This window comes from Salminus brasiliensis, chromosome 15 (assembly GCF_030463535.1).
Source record: "Salminus brasiliensis chromosome 15, fSalBra1.hap2, whole genome shotgun sequence".
In the NCBI taxonomy this organism is placed as follows: Eukaryota; Metazoa; Chordata; class Actinopteri; order Characiformes; family Bryconidae; genus Salminus; species Salminus brasiliensis.
Window position 1 is genome coordinate 32,201,141 of NC_132892.1, and position 24,342 is coordinate 32,225,482.

The 24,342-nt window shown below is 42.8% G+C and overlaps 2 protein-coding genes across 3 annotated transcripts; one reads left to right on the plus strand and one right to left on the minus strand.

The window, feature by feature from the left end:
- Positions 1-1,416: 1,416 nt before the first annotated feature.
- On the plus strand, positions 1,417-17,561 carry tecrb (trans-2,3-enoyl-CoA reductase b). 2 transcript variants are annotated; one of them, XM_072657899.1, is made up of 12 exons: positions 1,417-1,490; positions 5,684-5,734; positions 7,384-7,435; positions 7,917-7,961; positions 8,797-8,900; positions 9,997-10,112; positions 10,294-10,399; positions 10,697-10,769; positions 13,510-13,553; positions 13,645-13,702; positions 13,827-13,915; positions 15,377-17,561. In XM_072657899.1, the coding sequence occupies exons 1-12, from the start codon at positions 1,476-1,478 to the stop codon at positions 15,548-15,550; spliced, it is 927 nt and encodes a 308-aa protein (XP_072514000.1). In that variant the 5' UTR covers positions 1,417-1,475; the 3' UTR covers positions 15,551-17,561. The 2 variants fall into 2 exon arrangements, with proteins under 2 accessions (XP_072514000.1, XP_072513999.1); XM_072657898.1 differs by lacking the exon at positions 1,417-1,490 and having other exon boundaries at positions 5,524-5,734.
- A 2,356-nt stretch (positions 17,562-19,917) lies between these two features.
- Positions 19,918-24,202, minus strand: ndufb7 (NADH:ubiquinone oxidoreductase subunit B7). The gene is made up of 3 exons (XM_072657210.1): positions 23,975-24,202; positions 21,589-21,757; positions 19,918-20,089 (listed from the first exon to the last, which is right to left on the minus strand). The coding sequence occupies exons 1-3, from the start codon at positions 24,084-24,086 to the stop codon at positions 20,002-20,004; spliced, it is 369 nt and encodes a 122-aa protein (XP_072513311.1). The 5' UTR covers positions 24,087-24,202; the 3' UTR covers positions 19,918-20,001.
- Positions 24,203-24,342: the final 140 nt, after the last annotated feature.

The following is a 24,342-nucleotide window of genomic DNA, read 5'->3' on the forward strand; positions in this document are numbered from 1 at the left end:
TGATTATACAAAGGCTGTATCAGCAACGGGTGCAACGTCCAGCAGCTGAATTCACTTATTAGAAGATGTGTCCAGATGTTTTTGGACATACACCATTCAACCATAACATTAAAATCACACAAAATTAGAATAACACTGACGATCTGATTCCAGTGGCTCCTGTCAAGGGGTGGAGATATCAGGCAGCAAATGAACAGTCAGGTTCTTGAAGGTGATGAACATCTCCAAAACATCAGACAGGTCTTATGTTGGGGTGTTCTCTGTATTCATTTACATTTACATTTACATTTATGGCATTTAGCAGACGCTCTTATCCAGAGCGACTTACAAAGTGCTTTGCTATTTACCCAAGAAAAGCCTTAGCTAGTTAGAATAGACTAATAATACAAAAGATACCTCCAAGCTTAGACATTACTAAACACAAAACAATAAGGCGACCATAGAACTAATCGTCCAAGTACTCTCTGAAGAGGTGGGTCTTCAGTCTGCGTTTGAAGACAGCGAGCGACTCGGCCGTTCGGACACCCAGGGGCAGCTCGTTCCACCACTTTGGTTCCAGGACAGAAAAAAGCCTGGACTCTTGTCTTCCGCGGATTTTGAGGGATGGTGGGTCGAGCCGAGCCGTACTTGAAGCTCGAAGGGCTCTTGGTGCGGATCGGCTTTTGACCATTGCCATCAGATACGGAGGGGCTGGTCCGTTCTTGGCTTTGTAGGCCAGCGTCAGGGTTTTAAATCTGATGCGGGCAGCAGCTACAGGAGTGGCCAGTACCTACCTAAAGTGGTGATTTTAATGTTTTATATATATATATATATATATAGTGTGTATCTCCAAATGTTTGTGGACACCCCTATGAATGCATTCAGCCACTTTTCTTGCACCCATTGTTGACACAGCTTGTCTAGTCCCTGTAGAGAAGTACCAGGCGTGGGCTAGAGGGGTATAATAAAGCCCCCCAGCATTGAGGAGCTGTGGAGCAGTGGAAGAACTGTGCTCTCTGGAATGATGGTGGTGGAGGAGCTCCATCCAGTACTTTTACGATGAGTTGGGGAGTTGGTTGGGGATGATGTGTCGGGGTATTGATCACCATCCAACATCCTGACCTCACTAAACCTCTCTTGTAACTGAATGCAATCAAATTCTCACAGCAATGCTCTTCCTCTTCATCTAGTAGAAAGCCTTCTTACTCCATCAAGAGCAGAAACAACTCTTTTTAATATCAGTGATGGAGCAGGTGTCCCAATACTTTTGTCCATATTGTGTATGACCTCGCCTTCTTCATTTGGTCCAATCACAAACCGGCTCATTGCGCACACCAGCCCTCCCATTGGCTATCGATGCACAGGGGGCGGGCCCAGCGCGTGTCAACATTCTCAGCGCTGATTGGCCCCCAGGATGTCTTCCGAGCGTCCTGATTGGACCTTGGACCTGTCAGACGACATCTTGAAACGACAAAGAGTTTGAAACTGCAGCAAAAATGAAGCATTACGAGGTAAGAGATGCACTAAAGCCTCAGTGTTTTACAAACCAGTGAAACCAATCAGCAGCAGTGGTGGTGTTACTGGTTACTGGTTACTGGTAGAACAGACAGTGGTTGGTGTGTAATGTGGGATCGGGTTATTGGGGCAGTATGGAGGAGATTAGGGAAGCTGCACTGTCTGCCCTGTCCTGTCAGTCCAGCTTTAACCTGCAAGATTGCACAATAACCGCTCACGAGCACGTGTATATATGCCTTTATATAATGTATATAATTAAAATAAGCCTCTGAATTGGGTTGAAATATGTCCTATATGTGTAATAAGGTGTCCTGGCTCATTAAGGTGGCGCAGTGTTGGTGTTTATGTTGTTTAGAAACCGTGATTTGATTTATAGACTCTCTCTAAGGGTAATTTTGTGTATATATTATCTGATTAGACACTCAGAATGTATAACTCTATGTGATGCTGTTTTGGGTATATATTCATTCATCACGCCCTTACTCCACAGTCCCCTGTTCCAGATTAGGGACTATAGCTCCCTCATTATAGGACTGGGTATATACTCATAACCTCAGAGTCTATTTACACTATATACTGTATATAACGTTAATTCATCCCAAGCTCTTCTATTAGAAATGTAGTATCTTGAGGCCACCACCACCACAACTACCAACATGCTGGTATTGAATGCCTGCCTCTGACTGACTGGACCGGTTTATTGCTAATCCGGATTAGTAGACTGTGTTTAATCCGGATTAACAGACTGATAACCAGCACTGCCACTGTGAGCAGCACTTACTGAATGGGTATGTTAGGCCACGTGGGGGAGCCAGAGTGCCAGTGACAATAGACGGTCAGGTGCATAAGTATTTGGACAGTGGTCTATTTATTTGTTTGTTTAATTTTGAGTATTTGATTGAAGTGTAGATTTTCAGCGTTAATTCAAAGGGTTTATTACACCAAAAACAGGCATTTGTACACTGACTCAAAAGTATTTGGATAAACTAAAATTATTATAAACATTAGGATTATTTTTAATGATGATGTCTAGAGGTGTACAGAAGCAAAATTACATGGTATCCTGTTTATACACAAATCTAAAATGTATATTGCCACAACATTAAAACCACTGACAGCTAAAGTGAATATGATTTGGATAATGTTGTGGTTATAAATCCCCATGTAAAGGGATGGATGTATCAGACAGCCAGTGAACAGTCCTTTCTTGAAGTTCTTGAAAAATGGTCAAGCGTAGGAATCTGAGACACTTTGACAAGAACCAAACTGGGTCAGAACATCTCCAAAACATCAGGCAGGTTCTCTTCACGCAAAAGTGCTCCAAGAAAGGATAACCAGTGAACCAGCGACAGGGTCATGGTGCTCAGTGATGCTCATGGAGGTCCCAACTCACAACTTGGGGGCGTCAATGCTCTTTTGGAGGCACGAGGGAGAATGTTATGGCTGATTGGTGTATGTAATGGTGTATTGAAATTAGCATATTTAATTCTTATTGGTCCTTGTAGTCTATCTGTTCAGGTCAGAACATGCCTTGTTTTTCATGTCATGCTAAAATCTCATCTAATTGCCCACCCCTAATTAAGATGTGCTTCGTAAATGACATTTCTTATTGGACACTGCTGGCACCTGAAAGTGCCTGTAGTTGCAGAAACGTTCATGTAAGCATGTAGAGCAAAGTTAGGCTTAGTCTAGATCAAAGAAAGTCACTAGACTGCACAAATGGTGTTGCAAGAGCACGTCATGCAAAGGTGATTATTAAAGCCATCAAGATAAAACAGGCCCACTATCAGGCATGCAGAGCACAGCACACACCCGTGTGTCCCGTAATACACACATTAAGGTCGTCTAGCCTCAAAAAAAGACCACCCTCCAAGCGAGGAGAAGGGGCTTCAGAACTGTTAGTGCAGCTTTGTGTGATCTGACCCCACCGTCCGATTAGAAGAGGCTCGCAGAGTAAAGCCACACACCTGCTTTCTGAAGATTAAAGGGAAGTGAGGGCTTCCAGGTGAAGGCCCTGCTGCCTGGTCTCCATAATGTCCACTTCAAAATGCTCCCGACTCTCCGTGCCTCTCTCCATTGCGAAATAACCCACCGCTGGCACCTGTCCTGGTGAAGAGAGAGGCTTGCTTGCTCGCCCACCCACCACCTCCCCACTTGTGTATGTGAGACACTGTTAAACTGAGTTATGAGGCTGTCGGTGTCGTCTGCACATGCCTTTCCAGGTTATTAATAATCGCCTCTGAGTGTGTGTGTGTGTGTGTGTGTGTGTGTGTGTGTGTGTGTGTGTGTGTGTGTGTGAAGCTTGGCAATATGGAAGATACACTCTAAATGTCCAAATTTTGTGGGCTCCCCTTCTAATTAAATTGCACCACAGTTGACAAAAGTATTGGGACACCTGCTCATTGAGTGCTTCTCCTGAAATCAAGGCTATTAAAAAGAGCCTGTCCTGCTTTTGTTGGAGTAACTGTCTCTACTGTCCAGAGAAGAAAACTTTCTACTAGATTTTGGAGAAGCATTGCTGTGAGGATTTGATTGGATTCAGCAACAAGAGTAAAAATCGGTGGTCACCAACTCCTATGCCAGTAGGTTCATTTTCTCTACATCTGTGTCAGCAATGGGTGCAACTAAAAGTAGCTGACTGCATTCATTAGAAGAGGGTGTCCACAAACATTTGTCCATATAGTGTAGCAACAGTAGTTTTCCATGAGCAGTGCAGTGTGTTTAATCCTGTGGATTGAGTGTTAAACCGTTCCCAATGAGAACGTGGCTCTGCTGGAACGCCAGGCCGGAGTGCTGTGTCCTCTAGGAGCAAGGACACAAACCGAGCATGTGCAACCGTGTGGCCACGCCCACTCTCCACTCTCTGTGTGTTTCCAGTAAGCAGGTTATAATTAGTGCTAGTTTGTCTGATAAGGGGAGATGGGGTGGAGATGGCAGGGGTACTTTTCACATTTCCTCTTGGGGTGTGTGTGTGTCTCTCAAACCTCTGGCCTAACAGTGGCCAGCTCTGAGGTCATGTTTTCTAGACTGCCTCAAAGCTAGTGGAAGCTAGCCAGCAGGTACAGGCACATGTTTCGGTTGTGTGTTCTCAGGCCGGAGGGTTTGTGGTATAGGGATTGAAAGAGGGTATTAGAGCATAATTGGTGTGTGTGTGTATGTGAATGTGGGGTGGAGTGAGGGTTAAGTATAGTGAAAATTGACTGTCAAATCTTTGTGGACGCATTTTGGATAAATGAATTACCTTCAAACATTATAACAAACATCATAAGTGGCCGTTAGTGAGGGGACAGTTCTAGATCTCATCAGAACAGATAAAGCAGCTGAACATAAATCCAGTAAAAAGGAGAAGCAAGAGCTTCTCATTCTGAAGAAAGAAAGTAGTGAGATCTTGTCTCATGGTGAGCTAGTCTGAAGAACAGAGCTCGGTTCCTCCAGGGTTCTCCTGGACGCCCCCCCAGTCCAGCCAGCACAGCGTGGAGGATGTGTTCAACTCCATCATCAGCAGCAGCAACAGCAGCAGCAGCAGCAGCAGCAGCTCACCTGATTTACCATCATTAAGCCCTGATTTACCACCAAACCAGGTGTTGATCTGAGGAGAACTCTAAATAATACTAGACTCCATAAGAGAGGAGAACTTTGGAGATGTTCTAATGATGAACACAGTGATGGAGAACCTCCACCACTTTCTGTAGGAGTGTTATTATTGTTAGTGTTTATTCTATAACTTTATTCTGACTATGCTATTTTATAATGAACAGACCAATAGAAATGCTCCAAATTGACTTGGAGTGAGATCATACCCAAACTTTTGACAGGCGGTGTATAGTGGGTTTGGGGACAGACCAGCACTCAATTAAAAAAGGGAGAGAAGGAGGAAGGGAAGGGGGGGAAGACAGTAGGGTGGAGTCACACACAGAGAGGGAGAGGGTTGGTGGACAGAGAGGGACAGCGGTGGGGGAGAGAGATTCCTGCAGCTGACTGTCTGGGTCTTGCTCTCGTTTTAGAGGGTTGAGCAGATAGACTTAGACAGATAGATTAGAGAGAGTGTGGGAATATGGATGCATTGGCTTTAGAAGCCACCCTGCCCAAAAAGGCTCCCTCCCCCACAGTGGTCCCAGGTCCCCCTGTCCCTACCCCTGCCAAACGTAAACCTGCCAAAAAAACTAAGAAAGCTGTGGTCTTTTTCGAGGTGGAGATTCTGGACGCCAAGACCAAGGACAAGCTCTGCTTCCTGGACAAGGTAAGACCAATGTTTTTTACCCTTCCTAACCCTGCAGACCTCTGGACTGTTCCCTGTTAAAGGAACAGGCGCGATCTAAACCATCTCGGCCAGTTTCCTCCTCATCTCAAATATGGTCGACCAACCAAGGCATGCTTGGTGTCTTAATGGTGCTCACTGCATGCCTAACTCATCACACGGTTAAAAAATGGACACAAGGTACAGAGAAAGTCCCTCTCCAAGACCATGTCAGTCCATGTTTATATATAACAGCAAGTCCTGCAGCGTCAGAAGCCACATATGCGGGTCTGTTAGAGGAGTGTGTGATGTGAGAGGCCTGCAGTGCCTCCTAACAGTCCCTCAAATCCTGATCTGAACGTCCTGGCAGAAACACATTAGCGCTGTATATTCTTATAATGCAGCTACACTGAAGGCTGGTGCTATCTATAGCATGCGTGCTAGCGCCGGGGTCTGAGGAGTGGGTGTTCCTCGGTGTACTCTTGCGTGGTGCCGTGTTACCGAGGCATGGCAGGGTCTCCGGAAGCTTCCCGCTCTCTCACCCTTTCTGAGGAATCTGTAACGAGGTGTCTAGGGTGTCTCAAACCGTTCTCACAGGATTATCTGGGATCAGGCTACTGTGCCACCTCCAGCGATCTCCGCGGAACCTCCACACCGACGTCACTGTGGAGTTTGAGCTGCTGTGATGTCACGGCAGAAATGAAATCGCTGTGGTGTCGCTGTGATGTCACAGGAGAACTGAAATTCGGAATATGTCGTCACACTGTGATGTCACAAGAGACCTAGTCTCACTGGAATTGAAAAATAGAGTATGATGTCACAATTGAAATTAACGTTCTAGTGTCACAGTAGAACCACACATTGGAATATGATGTCACAATGGAAATGAGAGTCTCCTGATGTCACAGTAGAACTGAAATTCAGAATATGTTGTCATACTGTGATGTCACAGAAGACCTAAACATTGGTATATGATGTCACAGTAAAACAAAAAAGTGCGATTTGATGTCACAATAGAACTGAAAATGGGAATATAGAGTCACAATGAAATGGAAACTGTTGTGAAGTCAGTGGAGTGGAATATTAGGATTAGGCCTAGCCTCGGACTAGACGGAAATGACGTGGTGTGTTTCACCATTAAAACTCTTGTTTAGTCTCAATTCCAGATCCATTAATCAGTGTCGTAATATTGGCAATTGCAATTCTGATATCTAACCAATCAGTGGTGCTTTGGGCATCCTGACCAATCACAGCTCCAGTTGATGGTCTGTGGGTTTCCTGATGAATCAAAGCAGCAAATGTAGATAATCTAAAATCTGAACGTTGTAGGCCAGTCTGGGTCGTCGTAGGCCAGTCAGAGGGTATTTCCTGTGTATTCTAGAGCTGCCCTGGATTTGCAGTCGTAATGCTCTGAATCTAATGGTTATCTCCCACACTTTTACTAAAGCCACACAGGATACCTAGCTTAAGCATTCAGGACATGCAGCACCTGCTGTGTGTGTGTATGTGTGTTGTCTTAAAGAATGGCAGCTGTTCCATGGCCGCAGTGGCTGGGGACAACAGCCTTAGTGGCTAAATTTACCGCTAATATCAAACACACACACACACATACAGCCTTCTGAAAGTGTTAATCTGTGTTTGTTGACTAACAGGTGGAGCCCAATGCAACCATTGGAGAGATCAAGTCGATGTTCCATAGGAGCCGTAAGTGAACCGACTCGCACACTTTAGCTCAGGATTAATGGGTTAATGAGCTGATCAGTTGAATCAGGATACTGGATCTTGGGTGCTTGGGTGGTGTAACTGTCTAAGTGTGGGCTCTGTCATCAAGGAGGGAAGACCCTTCTTGTTTCCATTACTCCGTGAGATGCTGGTCAGTGTAGCAGTCGGTTAGCTGATGCAACAGAACTGGCAGTTCTCCAAGCATGTTCAGCTGTCCAGTGACGTGGTGACGTGGTGACGTACTGGCTCCTTCACGTGACCCTTTCAGACCTGGTGGCATTGTGTGATAGTGGGGAGTCTTAGCTGACTTAGCTGAGCTAGCTAATAAGTTCTAAATATGGGCCCTGTCCTAATAATTACAGGTGGTTTTGTTTTGTTTATTAGAACATGAAGAATGTGAGGCTCTATATCTGACTGGTTGGTTGTTTTTCTTGTTTCTTGGTTGTTTATTTGTTTGTTTCAGACCCTCAGTGGTATCCTGCCAGACAGTCAATTCGTCTTGACCCCAGTAAGTACTTGCCTTTCTACTGGACCAGTATTTCCACAAATAAATAGCCAATGACAGCCCATACAGTGCATGGAGACCCTATATGCCATACTGTCCCTATAGCCCATAGAGTCCATAGAGTCCTTACAGCCCATACAGTCCATTCAGTACCTGCAACCAATGTAGTTCCTGCAATCCATGGAGACTTTACATCCTTATAGTCCATAAAACCCCTGTATCTAATTCAGTCTCTACATCCCCATACAGTCCATACAGCCCCTACAGCCAGTGGAATCCATATAGTCCCATATAATCAATGGAGACCCCATATCCCATACAGTCCATACTTCCCAGACAGTCCATTAAGTCTCTATGTCCTATACAGTCCCTAGAGTTCATAGAGTCCCCACAGCCCACACAGTCCATTCAGTACCTGCATCCCATACAGTCCCTACATCCCATGTAGTTCTTACAATTCATGGAGACTTTACATCCTATACAGTCCACGAAATCCCTGTATCTAATTCAGTCTCTACAACCCCCGTAGTCCATATAGCCCCTACAGCCAATGGAATCCATATAGTCCCATACAATTAATGGAGACCCCATACCCCATACAGTCCATACTTCCCAGACAGTCCATAAAGTGTCTATGTCCAATACAGTCCATGAAGTCCCTACATCCTATATGGTCCCTACAGCCCATATAGTCCACATGGTCCATACTGCTGTCAGTACAGCTCAAAAACTCATTGCAGTCCAACTGAACTGCAGTTTGAGTGTGATATATGTGATGATGATGTTGATGACGAAGAAGACGATGATGTAAGTGTTGCATTGACATGCTGTGTTGCAGAGGGAAAGTCTCTGAAGGATGAAGACGTATTACAGCACCTACCTGTGGGTACCACAGCAACGTTCTACTTTAGAGACCTCGGGGCACAGATCAGCTGGGTCACGGTAACACACGCATACACACACACAAACACACACTCGTATGAGGTTCAGGTAGTACAGTACTGGAACTTCATTAAAGCCCGGGCTAGTGAGGGGTCAGCGGTTTAATGTGAGTGATGTTATTTAAACACACGCAAACTATACGCAGTTCTTATTTGTGTGTTTGGCGGCTCTGTGGGTTTGTCTGCTTTGTGAAAGCTTCAGCAAAACCACCCTATACTCTGATTGTGGGCGGGTGGGGGGTGTATATATATATAACTAGTGGAAATATGTGAGCCTGCTGCCAGCAGCCTTCACCAATGGGGTCAACCAAAGAGCAGAGAGAGAGAAAAATAGTGATAGAGATAGAGTTAGTCTTGGACAGACACTGCAGAGGTCTGGTGTTTGCGGTGGGGTTTTCCAGATATGCCCTTTGAGCCGTGTCCTGCAGCATTCATTACCTACATTTTCTGTATTTTTCTATAATCTGTCAAACTCCGACACAGCTTCTCAAGTCCCTGTAGAGAAGCCAGGTGTGGGCTAGTAGAGGGGTATAAAGCCCACCAGCATTAAGCTGTGGAGCAGTGGAAGAACTGAGCTCTCTGGAATGATGGATGGTGGAGCTCCATCCAGTAGTTTAAGGATGAGTTGGGGATGATGAGGCAGGGTGTTCATCATCATCATCATCATCCAACATCCTGACCTCACTAACAACGCTCTTGCCGCTGAATGCAATCAAATCCTCACAGCAATGCTCCTCCTGAAATCTAGTAGAAAGCCATTCTGGACATTAGAGACAGTCACTTCAACAAAATCAGGATAACTTTGATTTCAGAAGAAAAAAAATGAATGAGCAGGTGTCCCAATACTTTTGTCCATATAGTGTAGGTGGATACACTTTAGCGCCTTAAATTTTATGACCTCACAACGATGATGCGTCTAAATAGATGGACTGTGTGGGCTGGGAAGTGAAAATTGGAAAGGTTTCTGACAGTATTCATCTAGCTTTATTTATTAGTTTTCTTTTTTATGATATTATTATTATTATTATATTTATTAGTTAATTATCATATCTGATGTCCTGTTATTTGCTGTTTTCTCTTCACTCTCTGTCTCTTAGGTGTTTCTAACGGAGTATGCAGGTCCTCTGTTGATCTACCTGATGTTTTATTTCCGGGTTCCGTTCATTTACGCCCCCAAATACGACTTCACCACCAGCAAGCACTGGGTCGTACAGTGAGTGCCATTACATTAGAACCTCTTGTATAAGTTGTTTTTATGGTCCTCTGTTTACTAAATGCATGGAACAAGTACATACAGCTTTTATATATGTGTCATAAACTAGACCTGCACCTTATATATAGTGATTATAGAATGGCTGGGGGCTTATGGGTAATGTAGTTTTGCTGTTTTTTAGTTTGGCATGTATGTGTCACTCCTTCCACTACGTCAAAAGACTTCTAGAGACTCTCTTTGTCCATCGCTTCTCTCACGGGACAATGCCGCTTCGCAATATCTTCAAGGTGAACACACACACACACACACACATGCACACACACACACACACACTCCTTGACTGTAGGGGGAGCCCAGGAGCAAAATAACCAGTTTTGCTTTAAAGCAGCTTTATGTGAGAATCTGTCTTTTCTGCTCTTGGGCCCCCCCTACAGTTAAGGAGTGTAATTCACTTTTACCAGCTGCAGTCCCGTGTGCTCCTAGAAATGTAGTTGACCAACCAGGGCAGTGGCTTCTGACTCTGGCCAGGATCAGGTCACGATGACCTCTCATGTCATTGCTGTGTGTGTGTGTGTGTGTTTCAGAATTGCACGTATTACTGGGGATTTGCTGCATGGATGGCTTACTACATCAACCACCCTCTCTACACACCACCTAGTGAGTACACACCGGTCACCAGACACCTGTGTAATTCACACTGGAACAACACAGTGGTAACCCGCTGCTTACTTTTACACAAAAAGAGTCCTAAGAGTCGCTCCTCGCTTGATCTCAGAGTGAGATCTCACAGTGTGTTGTAGTGCTAAACCTATTTTATTGTTTGTGAAGTTCCAGATTTACTTAACTACTGACCAGATTAGTTATTTGAATCCAGTATGAATCTGCAGTGTGTAGCCTTTACAGTCGGAGTAAGAATTGTAGACTGGTTTTAATCCAGTATGAATCTGCAGTGTGTGTGTAGCCTTTACAGTCGGAGTAATAACTGTCGACTGGTTTTAATCCAGTATGAATCTGCAGTGTGTAGCCTTTACAGTCGGAGTAAGAATTGTAGACTGGTTTTAATCCAGTATGAATCTGCAGTGTGTAGCCTATACAGTCGGAGTAAGAATTGTAGACTGGTTTTAATCCAGTATGAATCTGCAGTGTGTAGCCTTTACAGTCGGAGTAAGAATTGTAGACTGGTTTTAATCCAGTATGAATTTGCAGTGTGTAGCCTTTACAGTTGGAGTAAGAATTGTAGACTGGTTTTAATCCAGTATGAATCTGCAGTGTGTAGCCTTTACAGTCTGAGTAAGAACTGTAGACTGGTTTTAATCCAGTATGAATTTGCAGTGTGTAGCCTTTACAGTCGGAGTAAGAATTGTAGACTGGTTTTAATCCAGTATGAATCTGCAGTGTGTAGCCTTTACAGTCAGAGTAAGAATTGTAGACTGGTTTTAATCCAGTATGAATCTGCAGTGTGTAGCCTTTACAGTCGGAGTAAGAATTGTAGACTGGTTTTAATCCAGTATGAATTTGCAGTGTGTAGCCTTTACAGTTGGAGTAAGAATTGTAGACTGGTTTTAATCCAGTATGAATCTGCAGTGTGTAGCCTTTACAGTCTGAGTAAGAACTGTAGACTGGTTTTAATCCAGTATGAATTTGCAGTGTGTAGCCTTTACAGTCGGAGTAAGAATTGTAGACTGGTTTTAATCCAGTATGAATCTGCAGTGTGTAGCCTTTACAGTCGGAGTAAGAATTGTAGACTGGTTTTAATCCAGTATGAATCTGCAGTGTGTAGCTTTTACAGTCTGAGTAAGAACTGTAGACTGGTTTTAATCCAGTATGAATCTGCAGTGTGTAGCTTTTACAGTCGGAGTAAGAATTGTAGACTGGTTTTAATCCAGTATGAATCTGCAGTGTGTAGCCTTTACAGTCGGAGTAAGAATTGTAGACTGGTTTTAATCCAGTATGAATCTGCAGTGTGTAGCCTTTACAGTCTGAGTAAGAACTGTAGACTGGTTTTAATCCAGTATGAATCTGCAGTGTGTAGCCTTTACAGTCGGAGTAAGAATTGTAGACTGGTTTTAATCCAGTATGAATCTGCAGTGTGTAGCTTTTACAGTCTGAGTAAGAACTGTAGACTGGTTTTAATCCAGTATGAATTTGCAGTGTGTAGCCTTTACAGTCGGAGTAAGAATTGTAGACTGGTTTTAATCCAGTATGAATCTGCAGTGTGTAGCTTTTACAGTCTGAGTAAGAACTGTAGACTGGTTTTAATCCAGTATGAATTTGCAGTGTGTAGCCTTTACAGTCGGAGTAAGAATTGTAGACTGGTTTTAATCCAGTATGAATCTGCAGTGTGTAGCCTTTACAGTCGGAGTAAGAATTGTAGACTGGTTTTAATCCAGTATGAATCTGCAGTGTGTAGCCTTTACAGTCTGAGTAAGAACTGTAGACTGGTTTTAATCCAGTATGAATCTGCAGTGTGTAGCCTTTACAGTCGGAGTAAGAATTGTAGACTGGTTTTAATCCAGTATGAATCTGCAGTGTGTAGCCTTTACAGTCGGAGTAAGAATTGTAGACTGGTTTTAATCCAGTATGAATTTGCAGTGTGTAGCCTTTACAGTTGGAGTAAGAATTGTAGACTGGTTTTAATCCAGTATGAATCTGCAGTGTGTAGCTTTTACAGTCTGAGTAAGAACTGTAGACTGGTTTTAATCCAGTATGAATCTGCAGTGTGTAGCCTTTACAGTCTGAGTAAGAACTGTAGACTGGTTTTAATCCAGTATGAATTTGCAGTGTGTAGCCTTTACAGTCGGAGTAAGAACTGTAGACTGGTTTTGATCCAGTATGAATCTGCAGTGTGTAGCCTTTACAGTCTGAGTAAGAACTGTAGACTGGTTTTAATCCAGTATGAATCTGCAGTGTGTAGCCTTTACAGTCCGAGTAAGAATTGTAGACTGGTTTTAATCCAGTATGAATCTGCAGTGTGTAGCCTTTACAGTCTGAGTAAGAACTGTAGACTGGCTTTAATCCAGTATGAATTTGCAGTGTGTAGCCTTTACAGTCGGAGTAAGAATTGTAGACTGGTTTTAATCCAGTATGAATCTGCAGTGTGTAGCTTTTACAGTCTGAGTAATAACTGTCGACTGGTTTTAATCCAGTATGAATTTGCAGTGTGAATGGCATCAGTGCAACTTGGTGAAAGTACAGATACATTATCCCAAACCAGTCAGCCAATCAAATCCCTTCCAATTTTTTTTCCATCTCTGGGAAAACTAAACCAACCCTGATGGTCTTTTGTGGTAAATTAATGACTTCATTTACCTTTTTAACCATTAATTCCTGTTGAGAATCTGGTATCAGGGCATCCTCAGTCCTTAATCCCACCTCTGACTTTGTGCTTGTGTTGCAGTTTATGGAGAGCAGCAGGTAAAAGCAGCGCTCATCATCTTCCTGGTAAGTTCCAGATCACTTCATCCACCATTCTCTCAGAACTGACCCCAGATCAGCTCAGATCAGAACTCCTAGTGCTTTTCTTTTCCTCCAGTTCTGCCAGATCGGTAACTTCTCCATCCACATCGCACTGAGGAATCTAAGACCTCCAGGTGAGGCACTTGTGAACACACACACACACACACACACACACACCATACACACCTGTAGTCGTTCCCTGATTGATTACCTCAGTTGTCATTAATGACTCTGTCTTCTTCTGCTCTGAACTCCAAGGCTCTAAGACCAGGAAGATTCCATATCCGACTAAAAACCCCTTCACCTGGATCTTCCTGCTGGTGTCCTGCCCCAACTACACCTACGAGGTCAGTTCATGCATCAAAAAAAAGATTTAATCAGAGATGGGGACTTGAGTCAGTGGCTCAGACTCAAGAATTAAGAGGGTCAAAATTGTAATGCGAACAAAACTGATTATATTTGGGTTTTCCCTTTGTAGCTGGCAGCTGAAAATAACAGCTTCAGTAAATGTGGGGTTTAAGCTTTTTCAGCAAGCCAACAGGTGGCCTCCACTTCTGCGGTTTAATCTGTTAATCTATTAATAATCCGTATTCTATTAATAATGGGACGCCTCTCTGATTATCTATTTTCATGGTCTGGAAGGAATTGGATCTTACAGAGCCAAAGTTCCTAGGTTTTTGTTTTGTTAGTGTCTGAAAGTAAGAACTGTAGACTGATTTTAATCCAGTATGAATCTACAGTGTGTAGCCTTTACAGTCTGAGTAAGAATTGTAGACTGATTTTAATCCAGTATGAATTTTTAGTGTGTAGCCTTTACAGTCTGCATAAGAACTGTAGACTGATTTTAATCCAGTATGAATCTGCAGTGTGTAGCTTTTATAGTCTGAGTAAGAACTGTAGACTGATTGTAATCCAGTATGAATCTACAGTGTGTAGCCTTTACAGTCTGAGTAAGAATTGTAGACTGATTTTAATCCAGTATGAATCTGCAGTGTGTAGCCTTTACAGTCGGAGTAAGAATTGTAGACTGATTTTAATCCAGTATGAATCTGCAGTGTGTAGCCTTTACAGTCTGAGTAAGAATTGTAGACTGATTTTAATCCAGTATGAATTTTTAGTGTGTAGCCTTTACAGTCTGCATAAGAACTGTAGACTGATTTTAATCCAGTATGAATCTGCAGTGTGTAGCTTTTATAGTCTGAGTAAGAACTGTAGACTGATTGTAATCCAGTATGAATCTACAGTGTGTAGCCTTTACAGTCTGAGTAAGAATTGTAGACTGATTTTAATCCAGTATGAATCTGCAGTGTGTAGCCTTTACAGTCTGAGTAAGAACTGTAGACTGATTTTAATCCAGTATGAATCGGCAGTACATGTATGTTTGACCTTCTAAAAGTAATATAATGCAATATGCAATGAAAGTACAGATACATCATCCTAAACTAGTCAGTCAATCAAATTCTTTCTGATATTTTCCTATCTCTGATTGAGCCCACACTCAATAGGGGGATAAAAAACACAGCGCATCCAACAAGAATGAAAGACTCCTCCATCTTTAATACAGCAGTAAAATCTTGGCAGCTCACAGAAAGCTCTGCTGACGGGTTCTAAACAGTATGACCACTAGAGGGCCCTATAAATGACCCTTTTGACTGAAGGTTTTTCGATTATTAAAGGCTCCATATTTAAAGCTGCTTTGAACCTCACTGGCTTAATGTTGGTATTTACTTTCATAAAATAAATCACTAATCAGTGCAAAACATCATCTCTTATTGTGTGTGTGTGTGTGTGTGTGTGTGTGTATACAGCTGGGTTCATGGCTGGGCTTTACTCTGATGACCCAGTGTCTACCCGTTGCCTTCTTCACCCTGGTGGGTTTCATCCAGATGACCGTGTGGGCCAAAGGGAAACACCGCAGCTACCTGAAAGAGTTCCGCGACTATCCGCCTCTCCGCTCGCCCATCCTGCCCTTCATTCTGTAGAGCGGCCTTGCTCCAATCTTTCCAGTCGCTCAAGACGTTCCAATCCACGACCATCCTGCCGCCCTGCCCTCGTTGCCTAACCCCTAACAGTACCTGCACAGAAACCTTCTAACGTCCAACAACAGCCAACTTCCCCTGCTTACTCAACTCTCCAAGAGTCGGGCCTGAATCCCAAACCCTGTTTCAACCCCTCGTTCCCTAAACCCTTCCCAAAGGGCCCTTCTCACAGCACTGAAGAACTGCAAAGCATTACAGCACCTGGCGAACAAACTCAAATGTACAGTTTTTCCCCTTTAAAACAAACGTAGTTGATCAGCGAGACATGTTTGTTTGGTGTCCTGCAGGATGCTTTGGAGTTATGAGGCTAATGTAGCTAATATGTAATGGAAGCTTATGTACACCAATTAGCATCATGCTTACCGCATACCTAAATAGCCATACAACGGGTCTCAAAGCAAGTGAAGTCGTTGCTTATGTGGTTCTTTTCGCTGTTGTCTACAAACATGCGCTAAAATTGGTCAACTACTTTGAATTAAAGGGAAATTTGTGCAGATATGTTTCGTTTTTTGCCGAGCTACTAGTCCACAGTGCTCTTGCTTCCAGGAAACGAGCCTGTACAATAGTTTGGAGTGTGCATGAGGTTCCTAGTGGCCAGTGTGCTTAGGGTTCTGTTCTTAAAGGACTATTCCAGCATTTGTGAACCTGCTGCATCTGTGGTAGTGTACTCTGTACTTAGTAAAGATCATAAAACCTCGAAAAATCTCAAAACTGAAGACCGTAGGAAAGTCTTGCACAGTTGATGTCCGTTATCAGCGAGTTTCACGTCAGTCACTTTCTGTTCTTTTCTATGTGGAGGGACATATGAGAGCGCTACGGTCTGTGATAACTGAGCGAACACTACAGATGAAGCAGATTTGGTTAAAAAAACGAGACCGTGATACAGGAAGTAATCTAATCTAATCTAATGTACTGACTACTAAAATCTGATTACAGCAAGTATTCCACCCTGAAAAGTAGGGATGGGCGATATGGTACAAATACTTATTTCACAATTTTTAAAGTCAATTTTACGATACACGATATGTAATGCCGATATTTTGACAGACAGATTCGGAAATACTAGTCAGCCAATCAAATCCCTCCCAAAGGTTTCCCCATCTCTGGGAAAACGAATCCACCTCTGATGGGGCGTTATTGTCATGGGTTTGAAGCTACTTTCTTTTATTAATAATAGTCCTCACGTATGATGTATTTTGGCTTGAAAACGAGGCTGTGTTCCTCTAATGATACTGGAAGGAAAGTAATGTACTGACTACTAAAATCTGATTACCGCAAAAAGTATTTTACCCTGAACAGTAGGGGTGGGCGATATATTGGAAAAAAAATAAATAAATAAATAATTTATTTTTAAAACTGCTGTTTTAGTACTCGCACAGTCTGATTGAGTCTAGAGTGACCTATATTCAGAATCTGCTACACTTCATTCAGCGTTAATTACACTCTCTGTAAGGAAGTGTGCAGTCGGTCAGTGTTCTGTATGCACTGACGATATCCACGATAACAGAGTTGATCAGAATTGATCAGAATTTATAGCTAAAAATCATCATATTGCCCACCCCTGCAGGACAAGCGTAGAGCTTCATTACTGTTTTAATGGTGAAGGAACTTCGCCCAGTGCTGATGTGCTCAGATTAGCTTCCCAGCCTTTTCTAACCGCTACACTGGGCGGGGGGAAATGACGAACAGCTAGTAATGCTAATGATAATAGCTTTTACCAATCAAAGCAAAAAAAAAAACAATACAAACAAAATGATGTAAACGTGAGGCAAAATACGACCCTTATGTGACATAGCACAACATTAGAATGCCGTTGTTCTTGGTAATGATTTCTTGTTGATTTGTTCAAACAAAGAGAGAAAGTAAGAAATCCGAAGCGTTCTCTGGCACTTTTGTCTGAACACTGTTTACCGATATTAATGTTTACATTCTGAATACACACGTACTAATTGTTTTACTTGTGTGTGTGCGTTATGTTTGTGTATCTGCAGGTGTTTTGAGTGTATGATTGGATGAGATTAGTGACTGATCAGTGATTAGTCTGATTAGTGACTGATACCGTCGCTGAAAAACATGAACCTCTAAAATGGTGACTTACAGGAGAAGGCAGAAACTTCTACCTAACTTTGAATGGAAGTCAATGTAAAGTAAGAGTATTCCAGGACATTTTTGCACAATTCTATTGGTCCTGAATTATTTACACAGTGTACTGAAGCAGCTACAGGGTTCAAACTATGGAGAAAACTAAAAAATATCGCCAAAAATGGAGATACATGCTTTTGTTTTTTATGGACAGCAGCCCTATATAATTGAAATGTCCGCTTATATAAAATATAGACTGAGGCTTTACTACTGGCTACTAATTTTTTTAATTTAAGGTAGGTCCCCCTCGAGCCCTGAGCGTTTAAGGCTCAACTCAAGGCCTCCTGTGGGATCTGGAACCAAGACTAAGTTTGGCAGCAGATCCTTTTTAATTAAGTCCTGTAAGTTGTGAGGTGGGACCACCATGAGCATCAGTGAGCCTTGGGTGACCAGGACCCTGTCTCCAGTTCACCAGTGGTTTCACCTTGCTATTGGTAAGTGCGTAGCGCTGCCTACCAGGAACCCTCGTAGAAGACCTGCCTGATGTTTTGGAGATGTTTTGAAGACCGTCGTCTAGAACATCACAGTTTGGTTCTTTTCCAAGTGGCTGAGATTCTGTTCGCTTGCTGCCTAATATCTCCACCCACTGACAGGAGCCACTGGAACCAGACCAGTTCTAATTAATATAATTAATATTATATTAATTATTATATATAATTATATGTTATATATATTTGTTTAATACATTTAATAAATATATATGTTTAATGACCGGAAACCCTTTATGTTGGAGAAGAAATGCTGTCTGCTGCCGTAGACACTGATGTAGCTTCTACCCCAGATGGACTTGTAGTTGTTGAAGAGCTCCTTCTACCATCAAGAAGACTTCTGGCACCTGTTCTATACTGTAAGGTGCTTGAATAGCCACTAGGGTTCTTAAACCTAACTACGTCTGAGCTGGAATAACTTGCACTACTTTCTGTAGCTCCGGTAAGAGTGATCCTTCACCTCTAGGTACCTGGAGGAATACCCTTCTTTTGAATGATGGTGACCTTTATTTAAACTCTGAGGACACTGAAGAAGACCCTTATTTACGGTGTAGCCGAGGCAATGAAAGCATAAGGGATTATCAAACACCCAAAATATAATAATAGTCATAATAATATACAATTTATACACACATATATATATATATATATATATATACACACACCTCTCTATCTCTCTCTCTCTATATATATATATAAATCTCAAATACATACAAATATGGTTCATACAATAAAGCAATTATTAAAAATGCTAAGCTATAACCCGACAGTAGCAAGAAATAAAGGAATATGACAAATAACTAAAACATATTAAATGCTCACTAAAATCAGTTCAACCTTTGGGGCTGAGTGGAGGAAATAAAAGAAAATCCCCAATGAACTCTGGGGGTTCCTAGAAAGGGGTTATTTTAGGAAACCAGAGCTTCGTCAAACCTTTCCAAAATATTTCTTGAAGCTCCTTAAGGGGCGCCACCAACATGGCACCACAAAACAATGCCTGCAAAGGTGGGGAACCACCACAGTGAGTAGGCAGCATTGGGGTCTTTGCCAAAGCGCACATCTGTAAACAATAAAATGGAGAAAAAACCCTAGATCCTTTTAGACTTTGTAGGTACGGGCAATAGAGAACTGCAGAAGGACCTCTTGAGGCTGAACTGTACAGCTTAGAATCCAGGTGTGACGCTACACGGCCAATCACTTCCCTTAACTGTTCCCTAAACTTTCACTTTCAGAGAGGACACTTTCCAGGAAACTGGATTCAAGGTCCAGATTTGAAGACCTTGGGCCAGCTCTGCAGCCCTGAGGACTTTATTATGGAAGGTCATAGATTTAGGGTGGGCAGCACCATTTAAGCCATGTGATTCAGGCAGGCAGTCTTCATCAGGCTAATGGGTGTACAGAGGCCTCCACCAGTTCCATTTTTAATTATTCACAGATCAAATTTAATCATGTATTTGTTTTCATAATTATAATCCATTTCTCAGTCCAAGCTCTAAAACAAGGGTCAGCCTCAGTCTGCTGGGTGTTTATGGTTTGGCTGGTGGCTTGATTGAATATTCGGGGTAGGGCTGAAACAGGCTCTGTAGAACAGTCTAGAATTAGCAGAACCTGTAGCTGCCTTGTCACTGAGGGGAAAGAACCCTGTGTGTGCTGGATGTGTTGAACGAACGAGGCGGAAGCTCATTAGATACTCTTTATTACTGAGTGGAGGCAATGAGAACAGACAGAAGAGAACAGGGAAAGAGAGGCTAGATGATGAAGAGATCAGGCTTCCTGTGCTTTCTCTGCGATCCTCTTCTTCCTCAGGTTCAGCCTCCTCTCGCGCTCGTACTCCTTAATCCTCATTACATAACTGCAGAAAAGCAAAACGGAGAGAGTTAAACACACACAGAGCGAAAAGAGCAACATGACCTACAACTGAAATACTTTCGGGATGGGTTTGGGAGACAGGGATGCTTAGGTGGGGTGGCCATCATCGCCAACATCATAATTCTCCAACATCCTGACCTCACAAATGCTTTTGCTGCTGAAAGCAATCAAACCCTCACAGCAATGCTTCTCCAAAATCTAGTAGAAAGTCTTCTTCTCTGGACAGTAGAGACAGTTACTCCAACAAAAACAGGAGAAACTCTTTAATAGCCTTGATTTCAGAAGAAACACTGAAAAAGCAGGTGTCCCAATACTTGTGTCAATATACTGTGTGTTTAATGATTTGAAGATTAAAGAGCCTTTCAATGATTCACACAAACTAACTTGAGGGCCAATAGCGCCATCTTGTGGAGAATGTTGTTTAGAACATGATCATTAACCCTTAGAAGCCTAGAGTTAGAGTTACTATCATCATTTTCCAGTACTGACTGATTCTTTAGTAACCGCTATATGTAACTAATATGTAACTGATGTTGTTTGAGGGTAAGGTACTGAACTGTAGACCTACATAAAAGGGCTTTAGGGTTTAAAGGGTTAATCATGGTCAACCATATTAGGGCATTTCTACAATGTAATGGATTGCTACTGGGACTGTGGATATGGTCAGGGCTGGAACAACACTTTGGTTGTCTGGATGTAGAGCAGACATGAGGAAACTCATCCAGCTGTTTCAGGACGCTTTCACACTAGAGCCTTTTCTTTCCCGGACCCTGGAGCGCCTGCTCCGAGAGGTCGGTACGTTTGGTCAATGAAAATGGTTTTTGAGCCCTGGGGTGGCCCAGAGCACAGATGTGTGGTCCTCCTGAAATCAGTGGTCTGGGGTTTGCTTCATGCAGACTTTTACAGCAGTCCTCTACAGGTGTGGAAGCTCCTGGCACCATGAGTGGGATTGCGTGATTGGTTCATTTCGTTACGTGACTGCTTTGATTTATTGCCTGCATGGATTAAAAAATAGATTAATGAATTAATCATTTAAAAATAATTGAGCAGTTCTTCTACCAGAACAGCTCCTTGTCTGCAGGTGTTTTTGCCCAGTGAAATGCCCTGAATACACTACTAATGACTACAGAAAAGGCTGTTCTCCACTGCTTGGGTCACGACCTGTATGGAATTTTTCTGTGTGAAATGAAAGCAAACTGAAGTACGCCAAGGCGGCCAACACAGAGACACAAGAACGCCAAGAAAGGCAGCACAGAGACACAAGAAAGGCAGCACAGAGACACAAGAAAGGCAGCACAGAGACACAAGAAAGGCAGCACAGATTTAAAACACAGAGACACGGAACCCCATCAGACAAGGGTGTTGGTTATGTAATTGCAGAGCCATGCAGATGCACCAGTTCTCACAATGAAGAACGAACATCACTACTGCCTACTAAAGCAACGCCCTGTGTGTGTGTGTGTGTGTGTGTGTGTGTCTTACTCTTTGTGCTCGCAGTAGTCCCATTCGTGTCTCTCGTGCCCGCAGGCCATGAAGTTGGGGTAGTGGTCTCGTTTACACTTCATCAGTTTGATGAGATAGTGAGCGCAGTAGTCTCGCTGGTCCAGCGGCAGCAGGGCCATGTCCATCTGCTCCTGAGTCGCCACACACACTAACCACACACACACACACACACACGTTAGACGCCTGGCACTGCAGCCGTCACGAACGGCCTAAACACACCGATCAGCCAAAACATTAAAACCACCGACAGGTGAAGTGAAACACTGACGGAAGGAGCCACTGTAGACGAGAATAAGGTGATGAAGGTGTTGAGGCATCTGAGACACTTTGATCAGAACCGAACTCTGACGTTCTAGACGACTGGGTCAGAACATCTTGTGGGGTGCACCAGGTATTCAGCCAAAAGGGAAGGGCCAAAAGTGCTCATGGAGGCTCATGGAGGCTCCACCTCTCAACTTACAGGACCTTGGCCTTAAAGGATCTGCTGCTGGCATTAGCCTTGGTGCCAAATACCACAAGACCTTCAGCAGCAGGAGGGGGGGGGGGGGGGGGGGGGGTCCTACGCAATATTAGACAGGTGGCTTCAATGTCATGGCTGATTGGTGCATATCACGACACACCGAGTCTTCTCAAACTGCTGACAAACTAGAGATCCTTAATTCAGGCCTTTTACCTGTAAAATAAATGAATTATAAATAGAATTATAGATTTTTTAGATTATACAGAATTACAGATGCAATTATAGATGATATTCCATGTAAATCAAAGATACCTTAAGACCATTTAAAAACTCTTCAGGCTACATGACCACTCAGAACGGCTTTAGATAGGTCAGCGTAGCGTAGTGTAGTGGATAACACCACCTTCAGATCAGACCAGCATCACATTCAAGCGTGTAGATCTAGGGGCCGATGTTTCAGTCTAAGAAGGCACCAGAAATACAAGCAGTAGCTTAACTTTCACTCCTAAAAACTCGAAAAGTTCGAGATCTCTGTGGAGATTCTCATCACAAATATCATCAGATCTACAGACTAGTCAAATCGTCCCGACCGTAAACCCACATACTGCCATGGTGACTAGGACATACGTTACTACTAATTTTCATAGATTTGCCTTTATTTATTATGAGACTTTCAGACATCTACAATCACTGCTGTCCTGGTAGAAAGTGGAATTACAATTATTTACTAAATTAAATTTTTCATTTCTATAATATTATTAATAATAATTATTTGACTAGTTGTGGTAAGGACATGTGCCGTTCCTCTTAAATATAATTTTAGAGTTCAACAAGCAATAATAACAACAATAAATAAATAATAACACTAATTATATCTAAAACTGTAATCTTTAACAGTCAGAATTTTATGGCAGATCTGGATTTACGATTTCAGCCGATAAAATAATCGCAGAATCGTAGAAACTGGACTCGCTGCGGTCTCTGATGGTCTAAGCTCGTGAACAGTCTGAGCTTGGCCATGCTGGTCAACGAGCTGGTTTACCAGCATAGCTTTGACCATCAGAGACCGACCGCAGCGAGTCCTGATTCTACGATCCTACGATTATTTTATCGTCTGAAATCGTAAATCCAGATCTGCCATAAAATTCTGACTGTTAAAGATTACAGTTTTAGATATAATTAGTGTTATTATTTATTTATTGTTGTTGTTGTTGTTATTATTGCTGGTCATACTGGTTGACTAGTTGGTTTAAGCTCGATACTGGTGAAGAGCAATGTGGTGTTCTGACGAGTCGCGCTGCCCATCGAAATGCCCTGCCTGGCCCTGATTTTTACATTTTCATGAGTTATTAATCTGCATCTTATATATTATATATATATATATATATATATATATATATATATATATATATATATATATATCTACAGTTATATAATATTTGCTTGAGTGTTTCAAAAGTGTGAAATGCAATTTAAATAAATATTAATAATAAATAATAATAATTCTTATTCCCTCACAGTGTGTATTTACAGGTAAAGCCCCAGCAGAACTACAGGACAGATCAATGGGTGGCGTTAATGATCATATCAGGGTAATTATGATTAAGATAATTAATATTATTTTTTTTTTAATTGCAGTTTATACTTTTTAAACTCAAGCAAATATTAACAGTAAGCTCAGACTGTATGAAGCACAAAGGAGAGAAGAAAAATAATAAAAACTAAAAAATGAAAATAATAAACGGTTCGCGCATGCGCACAGCAGCTATAGGTGGGATAGTCCGACAGGTAGCACAACTCGACAGAACACCGGTCAACCAGAGCCTGAGCTGGACCCGCTCTGCGGGCCGGGTGTTCGGGTGCTGGGGGTGCTGGGGGGGTGCTGGACAGGGGGGGGGTCCGGACCTCTCTCTTTCCGCTCCTCGAAGCCGTACAGCGGGTCGTTCCGAGGCGGCGTCCGCATGTCCAGACTCGTGTCCCGCTCCGTGATGTAGTGCCGCACCAGGTCAGCCCCCATTCTTACCAGCCCACCGTCCTCCCGCTAAACCGAGCCGCGGTTCCGAGCTTGAATCCGGAGAAAAACCCACAAACCCACTGCCACTCGGTCACCTCCAAACCCTCGGCTTATTTCCGGCTGGCGCAGGAAGTAGAATCTGAGGGCGGTGTTTCAATATCCACTGTACACTTTATAGGGGAGTAAACTAGCTAAAGAAAAAAACGCTGTAGAAACCGACTATTATTTATTAATTTATTTGCTAATATTTTTACTGATA

Excerpts from the sequence above, each read along its gene's own strand:
- tecrb (XM_072657898.1), top strand. The coding sequence starts at position 5,549 with ATGGATGCATTGGCTTTAGAAGCCACCCTGCCCAAAAAGGCTCCCTCC. Across the intron at positions 10,770-13,509 it reads CCCTCTCTACACACCACCTA|TTTATGGAGAGCAGCAGGTA; the intron begins GTGAGTACACAC and ends CTTGTGTTGCAG. Across the intron at positions 13,554-13,644 it reads CAGCGCTCATCATCTTCCTG|TTCTGCCAGATCGGTAACTT; the intron begins GTAAGTTCCAGA and ends CTTTTCCTCCAG.
- ndufb7 (XM_072657210.1), bottom strand. The coding sequence starts at position 24,086 with ATGGGGGCTGACCTGGTGCGGCACTACATCACGGAGCGGGACACGAGT. Across the intron at positions 21,758-23,974 it reads CGAGGAGCGGAAAGAGAGAG|TGTGTGTGGCGACTCAGGAG; the intron begins GTCCGGACCCCC and ends GTGTGTGGTTAG. Across the intron at positions 20,090-21,588 it reads GACTACTGCGAGCACAAAGA|TTATGTAATGAGGATTAAGG; the intron begins GTAAGACACACA and ends GCTTTTCTGCAG.